The sequence below is a fragment of the Montipora foliosa genome, chromosome 13 (genome assembly GCF_036669935.1).
Source record: "Montipora foliosa isolate CH-2021 chromosome 13, ASM3666993v2, whole genome shotgun sequence".
Classification (NCBI taxonomy): domain Eukaryota; kingdom Metazoa; phylum Cnidaria; class Anthozoa; order Scleractinia; family Acroporidae; genus Montipora; species Montipora foliosa.
In genome coordinates this window covers 34,823,421-34,836,475 of record NC_090881.1, presented here as the reverse complement: position 1 = coordinate 34,836,475, position 13,055 = coordinate 34,823,421, and the positions used below count along the sequence as shown (strand labels likewise).

The 13,055-nt window shown below is 39.0% G+C and overlaps 1 protein-coding gene across 1 annotated transcript in view; it reads left to right on the top strand.

Annotated features, from left to right (window-relative positions):
- The window catches only part of LOC137982951 (chordin-like protein 1), a 34,806-nt gene that overhangs the window by 14,003 nt on the left and 7,748 nt on the right, over positions 1-13,055 (top strand). The window contains exons 3-11 of the mRNA XM_068830118.1: positions 1,834-1,924; positions 4,199-4,281; positions 7,129-7,244; positions 8,299-8,359; positions 9,208-9,335; positions 10,492-10,585; positions 11,481-11,510; positions 11,683-11,777; positions 12,827-12,926. Coding sequence (XP_068686219.1) covers positions 1,878-1,924; positions 4,199-4,281; positions 7,129-7,244; positions 8,299-8,359; positions 9,208-9,335; positions 10,492-10,585; positions 11,481-11,510; positions 11,683-11,777; positions 12,827-12,926 — 754 coding nt within the window. The 5' untranslated portion in view covers positions 1,834-1,877. The remainder of the gene's footprint in view (positions 1-1,833; positions 1,925-4,198; positions 4,282-7,128; positions 7,245-8,298; positions 8,360-9,207; positions 9,336-10,491; positions 10,586-11,480; positions 11,511-11,682; positions 11,778-12,826; positions 12,927-13,055) is intronic.

The following is a 13,055-nucleotide window of genomic DNA, read 5'->3' as shown; positions in this document are numbered from 1 at the left end:
CGTTCTCGGTTTAAGAGGTTGGATTTCAATCCAACTCTTGACGGAATTTTTCTCAGTTTATTTCACTCTATTGATTAACAATAGAGCTTAAACATTTTGAAATGCGAAACGCAAATGCTTTCAAATCCCCATTTGCGCTACTGAATGGACACAAATTATTTGCAGCTGCAACGAGCTATCTAGATAGGGTAGCTGAAGCGTTTCTGGCGTGAACTTTTCGGATTCTGTAAGAATGTTCCGGTGATACTTTCCTTAAATGGATGCATCCATATGAACGGAAACATTGACAGCATTGATGTGTTGTGCATAAGGGAATGAACTTTATTTAAGTGTCTAGTCGTTCTAGCTCTGGAGCACTAATTGGGGACACTGTAAACTGAAATTAGCAATGAAAGCAATCAAGTCAAATGTTGGTTTTTGTGCATTACTTCCAATTTGCCCTTGACAGTCGTCATTATAAATAATGGAGAGAATTCTGTGTAATAACTTGTCTTAATTTTCGTTCCCCTGTTTACTGCACTTTTTCAAGAGCTCATTACAGTTGAAAGGCGACTTCTTCTTGTTTCTGTTCGAACAACCGGACGGGAGCAACCAAACACGTCTGGGAAATGTTCATCATGATCATAGACTTGAACACTTTAAAGAAATCAGTGCTGTTAAGGCGACCTCACCTATTTTTGACTAGTTTGCTGGTTTGTTTCATTGTTTATGCCTTCTTGTTATAATTTGGCTGATTACTAGCCCTGCTAAAGTTCAGCTCTGCCCGGCGGGTAAAGTAAGGAGAGACAAAACGTTTTCCGGAGGTCCGCGCTTTTATTTTTATCCTCTGTGAGACGTAATTGCAGAATAAAACGGCATAAAAATCTGCAAAAGGGTACACTTTATCCGTTGAATTGTGAAGTACACAAGACAGTAGGGTTTAATACAAAAAAGCAGAAGTACGTTTTTAAGTCCAGTGTGTTACCATGAAGGACTTCGTCAGTTTCTAATATTGAGTGGTTCAGTGAAATTATAACAAGAGACAGCAGCTGTCCTGGAGAACTGAACGATTCTGCACCGACACTGATACCTCTATAAGATTTTGAATATATCAAGGTTATTAATTATAATTTGTCGTTTAATTTGACCTCCGCTATGGATTACTTGGGATAAAATACCGAATCCCCGCTTTCCGCAGTATGCGCACTAAATAATGAATTACTGATATATGGTGTTTATCTCCATCGGAAACCTAGACGGCTCCGGTAAAAATTATTGCATGCTTTCGCTTGAAATTTGCCGAACAAAATTATGGCCTTTAACGCCAAGCGTTGAAAGCAGGAAATCAATCGTTAACTGATTTCAGAAAGTCTGTTGCGGTACGAACAAACTGTTAACAGACATTCCGTTTGAAAAGACCACGTCAATCGAAGGGTGGATTTCACCTTATAACTTTGGGTGGACAGATCAGACGGACAAATCGTATTCGTCACGCGATTTTTTTCTCTTCATTTATTCTGCATATCAATTTAAGTACGTCATTCTTAGCAGGGGAGGTCCGTTTTATCTAATCGATTGAGAGATTTGCGGTGTCTAAGTACAAACTCGCTTATTAACTGCACTCAGTCTGAGAAGGCTCTCCACTTTTCCTCGCAACGTGAGTGCAGTGAAGGGCGTCAATTGCGGAGATAAGTCTCAGGCTGGACGAAGCTAGCATTCGTAAGAGCACTGAGTAATTTTAGCAAAAGAACCTCTTGGTGTGTGGTATTCTTAATCCCGTACAAAAAAGACAGCTGAGGTTTTCTTACGAATATTCCCGACTTCCACCACTGAATAGTTCTCGTGCCTCTATAGGTGATATCTTTGGTGATAGGACTGTACTATCCAGGCGAAAGAAAATGAAGATGGATTATATGGATGCTTGTATAAGAGCGAGAAGCATCTGGTAAGTTGTACGTAAGTATTTCGTTTGCAAGTCAATTTAAGAATGATTAATTTCTTCAGTGAAGCTGCAGGAGTGATTTGTTAAAAAGGTATCTACGCTTTTCATTCGAAAGAAAGATTCTCGTAAATCGAATTTTATTAAAATTAATGACAACATTTTGTAGTATTACCATGATCTCTAGATATGAGGAACTTTAATAATCAATTGACTTCTGTTATATTGTGATGAGTTTTGATGCGATGGAATTTAGCTTTGATCGCAGTTCATTAATTTTGTCCCCAAATGTTTCCTAAAAACTCAAAGAGAACAATATTTCTTGTCAGAAAATTTACTATTGTCAGGAGTTTCGCTATTAGTTTTGCATGAAATGAATCAAACTCCATACACTATCATAGGCAATGCACCTCGCCCTGAATAACCGAAGCCGAAGAGTCAACAACAAAAACTTTGCATGCAGAAGCTCCTCTAAGAATGACTTTGAAACGTTTCTTCAGAAAACTAAAAATTGCATCATGTGATGTGAATCCATCAAATTCCCAGAGTAAGTTCTTATCTTTCCATTGAAACTCCCGTTTACATAAAGTTCTTCGTATTTCAGTGGTTATTTTTTAATTAATTCTTTAATTAAACGAACGAGGCGAAATGGAGATCCTAGCTTTCCTTAAATCCTGTTTAGAGTAACAAGGTATGAAGTGAATCAGGTCACTCCTTTAACAGACAAACAGCATCGAACTGTGACCCACTGACAAAAATAAATTCACCATAGACATTGCTCAAAATTAGGCGAAAATTATTATAGCATTGGTTCAAGCTTTAATGCGGTGGATTTTTGAGGGGTAACATTTTTTTGGGTTTGAAAACGAGAATATTCCATTCTAATGTTTAGTTAGGTTCATTCTAAAATAAACATCATTTAAGACTTAATTACTTCTTACACGTCATAGAGAGAGGAACAATTAAAACTGGAGGTTGTGTATCGAGTAATCAGTTGAAAAACTCTTGAGAATTTTCATCTTCGACGATCGATAAAGAAAGCCGTCTTTTTGTGATGTTCGTCAGGAAAAGGTCAATTTGGGAAAAAAATGGTGCTTCTGACAGCAATTTTCAAAATTAAATTATTTAAAAGCTTTCTAGTTTACCGCTTTCCTGGGAACAAAATAGGCTTAACTTCCACGCGGCGAATCAGTCTTGCACTAACGCCTTTAAAACAAATCCAATCAAGAGGGAAATTATCTGGAAGGAATAGCGACATGGTATAATTGTTCAGATTTACTTACCTGTAATATCTCAGATCATTTTAAGAACACTTTTCTCTCTTAAGTATGAGGCGTTTGTTTGTGTAATTCCTGCTTGTCTAACTCTTGTCAATTTCTAAGTGTCTTTTTGTTTAACTTTGTTGTGAGAGCCAGTGATAATGTCGCAGTTTAAGTTCCCCCCCCCCTCCCCCCAAGAGCAGCAATGCTAATTGCGGACCGCCATGGTCTTGTTTGTATAATCATGATTTGTTTATAAATAAAATGAAATAAAGTATATAAAGGGGAAAAGGTAACAAATGTAAGGAAAGTATAATTACCCTCCCCACCACCTCCCCCCTCCCCCTCCCAAAAAAATAAAAAACACCTCCAACTTTCTATTTTTTTTCCATATATAATTTTCACGGCTACGGAATAAAGATAGTTCCTGAAGAACTCTAGAGCTGATCAGGGGAAATGGAAGCTTTTATGAATTTAGCGAATTTCCTTCGGCTGCCTTTGGGAAAATCTGACTTTGGTCACCTCCTAATTCCGGTTATCTTGATGCCCTCTCGGCGTTTATTTTACAGGATGTCACGGATGTGCTCGACTCCGGATCGAGTGGTCCGGGTTCGGGTCCTGGCCGGGGACATTGTGTTGTGTTCTTGGGATGACACTTTACTCTCACGGTGCCTCTCTCCCCACCCAGGTGTATAAATGGGTACCACCGAAAATGTCCAGCATCCCATCCAGGGGGGAGTAGAAATACTCCTAGTCGCTTCAAACTACAGAAACCGGAGATAAGCGCCGGCCTGATGGGCCTTCTAGGCTCGTAGCAGACTTTACCTTTTCAGAAGGAGGTCCCTAGTTTGGAGGTCCACGTTTTGTACCGTCCCTGCTCAGGACCTATTTAAGCCTCCCGTCAATTCCACGCCCAAACCGTTATTAAATTACCGCAAGCATAATCTATTGAACATCTCCTTTCCCCTCGGCAGCATTTCTACCATTTTGGTAAACTTTGTTTTTATTTTTTAATTTTCAGCTTAATCTGTTTTGGGATTGCTGTCACTATCGCAACCTTTGTTGAATGTACTGTGGATCCCCCGCAGACAAGAATTCCTCGAGGTAACTTGTTTGTTCAGTGAGTTGCGTCAGTTGAACCCTTTTCATCTACAAAATCTACCAAGTTCGCCATTGAAGTTGCAGCAGAGGAGGCTTATAAAATACATTTTCATTGAGCAGTTTTAAACTTTGTGCTCGTTTCAGTCTCAAGAGCTTCAAAAACTACTACAGTATGATCCTCCAACTCTAAATAGCTGGTACACGTTTGCTCGTATCGTGATAAGAGCAGACCAGAAGCTAACCATTACTTTAGTTGTGTTAGGAAAGCTTTTGGTTGTCATTGTATTTAATCCAGGTTACGGCTAACTGAGCTTCAAACAACTGCGCATCCGGTTGGTTTTTATCATAGAGCGGTTCTCAATTGAGTGTTGAAAGTAATTACCGAATTGCTTTGGTTTATGATTACTTCACCCAGTGATTGGTTCAAAGTTCTTGCGCCACTTTTTCAACCAACCAGAATTGAAACCAAAACCAACCGTGGCTCACGCGTGAACATTTTCCCGCGCTCTGTGTCGGCTGCGAGTAATTACTTCGAGTTTTGATTGGTTTACCGGATTGTCTCAGTCCCTTTTGATTGGCCAAAGTAATTACTTTGGTTTTGGTTTTACGACACTCGATTGAAACTCGCTCTGTCTGATGTCTAATAAAAATAGGGCAAAGTTATTGCAGTCTTCAATGCATGGAAACTTCTTCGATTTTTTACTTGAAATATATGCGAAATTAGCACACCTAAGAACAATGCGTTATTTTCTTTTCCCTTTCTTTCTTCTATCTTTCTTTATTTATTTCCTTGTTGCTTTTGTTTTTAATGTGCTTCAGAGCGTCGTGGAGGGAAAAAGTTAACGAGAAATTACATTCAACAGTCGTTTTACGCAGTGGCAATCGTCAAAAAGTCAGAAGACTTTGCCTTTCTTGCGCCCTCTTTTTCGGGGAAGATTGTTTCTTGGCCTTCACGGAGTTACTCGAATTAGTAAATTCTCAACCTCGGTTAATGCATTTCTCGTGCTCTGATTGGTTTTCTCAATCTCGGTTATCAGCTTTTATACTTTAGTTTGATTGCGCTAAGCGTTGCTAAGCTAAAATTATTTTCGCCGGAAAGCGAAATCTCTCTCTGAATAAAGCAGAAAAAACAAACGTTTTTGTGGAAAGTTTGGATCAATTCCGACGTTTAGAAGTACGCGAAAAGGTAAGAAATGTTTTTGTGATGAGCCTGCGTCTGTCTTATCACCAGGTATTACACAACATCGCATCTTCATCAAGTTTTTTCGATTTCTCTCGGATTTTCTCGCTTTTTTTGCTCGTATTTCGTACTTCCAAACTTTTGGAGTTTAACGAATTTAATAAAACAGTTATTCCATTCGGGCTTGTTGGATATGAGACTGGTTATAGCCAACTCGGCGCTACGCACCTCGCTGGCTATTTACCATCTCATATCCAGCGCGCGCTCATAGAATAATTGTTAAATACTTTTTTATAGCATAGTTTGGTTTTGTATGGCATATTTTATTTACATTCAAAACCAAAAAACAACAAAAAAAAAAAAACCAAAAAACAACCCCCGGAGTAGGGCCCGTTTGTGGATTAAAAAAAGAGCAGATTAACTATTGCTGTCAAGAGATTATGTTCTCCACTTTACCAGTTAAAATATTTACTTAGTGTTTGGGAAAATGGCCGTTTCAAGTTACCAGTATAATTTTGGTTTGTAATTGTATCGCAAGTGTATCCTTGGAAATAGAGTCATTTCTTTGGTTTTTCAATTTTCGAGCGAGACGATAAAACTTTTTTTTTTCGATTGGGAGAAGTAAGTTCTGAATATTTATTTGAAAGTAAAATTGAAATTATTAAAAATCGTATGGACACCTCCCAAACTCTCTTTAACTAAAAGTGAGTGTGGCTAAAAGACATGCAGAAAATTATTTCCTGCCGGGAACCTAGGTTATGAAGCCCTTTTCCCTATGCCCCGAAAACTTAACTGTTGGAACATAATTTAGTCCACCAAAAACCCTGGTTAAACAAACCCTGTTTGATTTTGAAACTGGCATTGTGGAAAAACAAGACTTTTACAACCATCTTGTCACGCAGGATATATCTGCTCAGAATTGATATCTTCTTAAAATATACTCGGATATACCTCCCTTCTTAACACGGATTTAGGCGGCGGCTTAATTTATGTCATTCTATATTAATCCTCTCCCTCCAGACATCATTAATTCTATTAAGGGGCGTCCGCCCGAAACACTTTACTGTGCTATGTCAGGAAAGCGATGATAAAGGAAACCAGCAGCAAAAAGGAGATGTTTTCTAAGTTCAAGGACCCAAGGAAGTTCCTCACTAAATAATCATGTGAGGTATTTTGATTAACGCCCTCGGTTCGTTAAATGGCAACTTCGTAAACGGAATAGAGTTTGTCTCTATTTTCGTTTGACTTCGTTCAACATGGTTCAACTTGTTGAATGGCCTATTTTAGCCGATTTAACACGACATGATACACAAATAAACATGTGTTAAAAAAAGAAATGCAAGAAATACATTGTTTAGTAACAAATGTTTAGCTGCTTGTTTCCGCCTTAAGGGGCTAGCATCGATGGACACTGAATGAGAGCACCAGTGGTAGTGCCAGTCGCGGTAGCGGTAGGAAAAGAGTAGCTTTGCAACAACAGCATAATGTGAAATATATCTCAACCTCGTTAAGGGTTCTTTTGGCATTCATTCCCAAAAATGCAGTATATCATACTGAAGTCTCCGAACTGAGCCGAAGTGTATGTGAGTTTATCTTGTGCAGAATACAGAGGAATTAATTGTGGAGATTTCAGTAGTGTTAAGCCGTCTACTTTTGGTACTTCATTACAGCTGCGCCAAGAAAGCGATGCTCCTTTAACCAGATCAATTACAACGTAGGAGAAAACTGGAACCCTTTTTTGCTTCCAGCGGGATATTGGCGCTGCATAAGATGCAGCTGTAAACTGGTAAGCATTGTTTTTAGCGTAACGTATAGCTACACTGTAGCTACAGCTTTCAATATTCAGGGAGGGATATGGTATTGTAACAAAACTATGCACCAAAATGAACTATAAACGATTTGGGTTACGTAAGAAAAGTTTTGGAAACTAGGTTGGCGAAGTGGTGGGAGTGCTTGCGTTCCATACACATGGATTATTGACCAAGCGTGAGGTCAAGATGGCTGAATATTGGCCAAGTTTTTTTTTTGCGTGTTTATGGACCGAAGATCTTTGATCTTGCGGGACCAAGCAAGAAACCCCGAGCGGGCAGTATAGCTCCATCTTGCCCGCTCGGGTAGCCAATCACAGCGCGGGATTTGGTTCATCTTGCCCGCTCACGGTGCTAGTCATATAATAAATACATATACATACATACTTAATTGACCACTCCTCATAGGGGCTTTTCAGGGCCAAGGAAACACAATCACGACAGAACAGAACATCAACAACATCTGTTAAGAATCGCAGCCATAGCCGGAGGCAAGCCAGTTGGCTATTTACAAGTGCAGCTGAGAAGTTGAACCAGTGACTACAAGGAACAAATTCAACCAGTGGCACGAATGTGTCTTGAACCCGGGATCCCCGGATCTCAAGGCAAGCGCCCTAACCACTGGGTCCATGAGAAACTCTGTGTCGATTCCCGTGCTCAGCGTCATATGGCTCGTGTTTGTTGGTTCTAATTTTACTTTGTTTTCTCAGAAGTACTCAGTACTCAGTGAGTACTCTAGTTATCCTCTCACCGAAGCTAACATTCAAATTCATAGATTTAAACTGTTCAAAGTTTTTAACGTTCCAATCGGTTCTAAGAAAAGTGAATGATTTCGGTAAGGTTGAAGGCTACCCAACAATCAGGTCTCTCAATATAGTTCAGCTGTCACCAAGTTGCTCTAACTTGCATGTCTTTGTTGTTACCTCAACACAGCTCTCTTCAAAATGATGTTTCATAGTAGGGTAGTTTGATCAGGTTGTAGCCTTTTAAACTATCGTATAGTTTTCCTCATTACGTTTGTTAATATTCCAGACAAGCGATGGCTCAAAGGCAACTGTCGATTGCAAAAGTTGCAGGTCGGGGACAGCGAGTGGTAGGTTGAAATTGTTAAATTTCTTCCATTTTTTTTTTTTTTTTTTTGTGTGTGTGTGTTTTTTATTCGGGAAGTTATCATTTCGTCGTTGGTTCAAGCTCAGATATATTTTCTAAGATAGATTGAACGGTAATCAGAGAACTGTCGTCAGAAACTTTGTCAGTTTACCATTAACATGAGTCATGTGCACGGAGCAGTTGACCAGCAAGAGGCGAGGGGGGAAGGCCCTTGGGTTAAACGTCGTACGTTTTAAAGAGTCAGTAAACGAAGTAAGTCAGCAGAGGAGACATGGCTTAGAGGGTCGGTTTTGTTTGTGCACCTTGAATCCTTTTCAAATTAGCCCGGCAAATTACAAAGTGGCAGTAGGTCATTGCTTTTGCCAAAAAAAATGCTAAAAACCGATGAAATGCCACGACATCGTTCATGTCACAGCTTCATGCAATGTTTAAACTTGCAGTTTAAAGAGAAAGTGATTGGCAGTGTGACTTGCCCAATGTAACCAATGCGTCATGTAGTCCACGTTAAAGAACAGATGCCTGGCGAAGGGTTCATTTATTCATTGTGATTCGGGTCATGATTCGGGTGGTCTCGGGTGATAGTGATGCCATGTAAGAGTGAAGAAACTTTTTTTTGGAGCCTAAATTAAGCCTAGAGAAAATTAGGGTTAGGTTATGATTAGATTTGGTTATTATACTTGGACATCAATCGACTTATTATAGAAAAGTAAATAATGAAAAGAATTAATCTCTCGTTCCGCTAATAAATACAAGATGAGGGGCGTTGAGCAAATTGTAAATTGGAGGAACCTCCGAACTGAACCGTAACATTTAATGAAGCTTTATTTTCAGATCAACACCCCGATGAAGGCCAGGCGAGTTGCACACATAACGGTGTTTTACGAACCCACGGCTCCGTGTGGGCAGAGGCTACAACGGATCCTTTGCCATACAATCAGTGTACAGAATGCAGCTGCACAGTAAGACGTTTTTCTATTTTTCCTTGGTAAAAATTATCCCCACCACTGAATTCCCCAAAAGCGGCATAAAAATTCTGAGTTGAGACTGAACATTCTTATTTTTGTCGTGATTGGAGTCCCGAGCATTCTTGGGATGTTCTTAATAAGGTTTATACGTGTAACTAGAAACCAATAAGATCGGTATTATTTGCTGAGATATCGTACCACGTGCTTTTCATTTCCAGTATTCAGTCATTTACACGACTCACTTAAAAATATAGCAAAGTTTTAACGTTCTAACTGAATGTGAGCCTGGATACGTTTTTCGCATGTCCCTAAAATTTTCGTATATCTCATCTTTAACGTTTCTTTTAAATAAATAAAATATGTATATCCTTCTCGGAAAGTGATATGTGCCCCCTGCCCCTTCCCCCGGTACAGTTTCTTTTTTTTTTTTTTTTTTTTTTTTTGAGGCTGAAAAAAAGACGAAAATGTACTGTTCTACTGGGAAGAGAAGTGCCAAAGGCCAGCATATTCTTTCTATTCATATGTGGGAAATCCAAAAGCTTCTCAGACTTCAATGGGAGGTTGTTGAAACAACTGCGACATCCGCTTTACCACTTCGTTTTGAGAGGGATATTTCCGCAACTTCAGAACCTAATAATTGGGACCTACAGGTTACTAAACTTCAACAAGAATAAGTCACAGTTACAATAGGTCTCGATATAGAGCGGTTTTCAATTGAGTGTCGAAAGTAATTAGCGAATTGCTTTGGTTTATGATCACCTCACTCGGTGATTGGTTCAAAGTTCTCGCGCCACTTTTTCAACCAATCAGAAGTAAAACCAAAACCAATCGTGGCTCGCGCGTGCACATTTTCCCGCGCTTTGTGCCGGCTACATGTAATTACTTCGAGTTTTGATTGGTTTACTGGATTGTCTCCGTGCTTTTTGATTGGCCAAAGTAATTCCTTTGGTTTTGGTTTTACGACACTCAATTGAAACTCGCTCTATACCGTCAAATCGTCTGTTTTCACTGATTTTAAAAGAAACGTTTTGCTTTCATCAGTTGCACGGCAAGCAAAAGCAAAATTGTTAAGCCCTGTGTAGCTTTCATGACATCTCATACAACAAGTACGTAAGGGGTTGTAAGCAAAACGTTTTTACCTGCATTGTAGGACCGATTTATAACATGCGCCGTCAGAACTTGTCCTACCCTCCATTGTCAGCATCAGGTGATTGGTCACAACACATGTTGTCCTATTTGCAGAGGTAAGCGAATTTAATGTATTCGATAGATTTAGTATCATCTTTACGTGAAACGGCGAAAGCATCGGAATCTTTTCTTATTCCTCGGTACATGCAAGGTACGAGTCAAAAGCAAATTCCAAACTGATGTTTGCCATGTTTAGTAAACGCGGTACTAACTCCTCTCAATGAAGTAAAATTTGTTTTAGGACCACACTGACTGGAGTCTGGGTAATTGTCGGAAGTCAACATCGATATCATCAAGAACATGCCCGCAATTTGGATTTTTATTACATCCATTTAGAAATCACTGGTGATCCTTGCAATCTGATTGGCTCTCAGCAGTGCGATTTATTCCCAAATCCCCAGCCAATGAGAAAGGAACACTAAAACAAAACAACCAATCAGATTTCAAGGCTTGTTAAAGGCAACCAATCAAATTGCTGGAAAATGAAAGACAAAGAAAACCATTTTCCAACTTTTGTACCCAACTGGATCAATAAAACATTGGTACTGACTAAAATCCTGTATTTGAGGGATTAAATGTGTGATTTCTAAATGTAATAAAGTGGTAATTGAACTTCGTGTCGTGCAATTTTGGTATGAAATCATACTTGTCAAATCACACGTTTGATTTCAGACCAAATTGCACTCCACTCAGTTTAATTGCCATTATTAATATTTAGGAGATAATTCATTAATTTTTAATTGAGTTTGATCGATTTCTAATTTAGAATTTTCATTTGGTTTGTCCAAGACTTGCGCTGAATTCACATCTTTACGCCATCAAGTGCAGAGATCAGAATCTTCAGTCAATCTAATGCGTGCATGTTTTAGTTTTCTCTTTGTCTAGCTCAGAGTGTATACTTTGGTGCTACATCACATTACATTATTAAACTACATAAACCATTTTTTGTAGGCGATTCGCAGGGAGCAAGTGATCGGACCGGTAGGCTGAAAACTGCTTTTCGTAATTTATAATCATAATCTATAATCCATATATAATCTGTATAACTCTATTCATTGACTATAATACCCGAGTTACAAAACTCTTTGTGTATTACTTTGAAGGTAGTTGTTGTTGCTTTACATTTGCATGCTTATTTCTTTAAATTTTGCAGATTGTAAAACAATGGGAAGATCCTATCGCCATTTGGAAAACTGGTTTCCCAAAAAGTCTCCAAGACACGATTTATGCGTAATTTGCAGCTGTAAGGTATAATTGCTTCTCGTCGAACGTTTCTGCGCAAGCAAATATGGAGCCAAGTAAAGCTTGTTATTCAACTTATTGTCATATTACATGAACATGGCTGGAATCAGTTTCACCACTTTTGAGAGACCTTCTTATTAGAGGGGTTTATAACTACTACCATATAAAACAACTATCATTGCTTAACAAAATGCGCCTACTATTGTGACGTAATAGGCTGCCATGGCAACACGAAAGCTCTTCAAAAACATCCTATATTTCGTCTTTACTTGCTTATATCTTACAAATGAACTTGATGACCCCCAATTTTTATGGTAGAATAGTAATAACCAATGTGAGGTACAGAACTATTGGCAAAGTTTTAAAAAATTCATGGGAGCTGATTCAGAGCTACCTTAAATTTTTCGAAAAGTAAGGTAGCTCTGAATTGGCTGCCATGAATATTTGAAAACGTTAACGATAGTTCTATCTCAGATTGCTTATTACTATTACCAAAACATTGCTGGTACGTGATACAGTGTTGTAGTGACAACCCTTCTAATAAGGTCTCTTCTAAGTAGTGAAACTGGTTCCCGGCATCTTAAACGTGGAACCCATACACACGTGAGACGCTAAAAGTTTGACGCACCCTTCTCATTCTTAAAAAAAAACACAACAGTTGAGGGAACACTTCGCTGCCGAACTTTAAAATGAAGCGAACTGGTGACCATTATACACATAATAGGGCCCGTCGCCTTTTTGCGACCACATACGAATGCATATACTTTAGTACCTAAAATAAAAATGAAACTCAATGGCTAAAAAATATACTGGAATTTTTACAATTGCCCTTGCTTTTATTGCTTTACCAGCTCTCGTATCACCGCAGCTTTCATATCATTTCTCATGATGTCTGCAGCACTAGTAAACAGAACGAAAATGGGCCGCAGAAATGGCCTTAATTGTGGAGAAAATCGTCCCCCTGTGCCTAGCAAATTATTCGAGAAATTACACCGTGAATCACCGCTCTTTCACTCCAACGGCCATTCAGTAGTCTATCTTATTATTCTTTTCAGAACACTTCAGTGGAGTGCCAAAAGGCCGTGTGTCCTACGCCCACTTGCAATAATCCTGAGAGAAAACCTGGAGCTTGTTGCGACTCTTGCCCAGCACCAGGTATCAATTAAAACAGATTAGCAAATCGTAGTAACTAGAATGATGGTGTTCCAAAAGTTTATAATTGAAGTCTAGCTTTCGCGTAGAGAAGAAAGCAAATTGATTAACAAGGATTTTCATGAGCAAGTC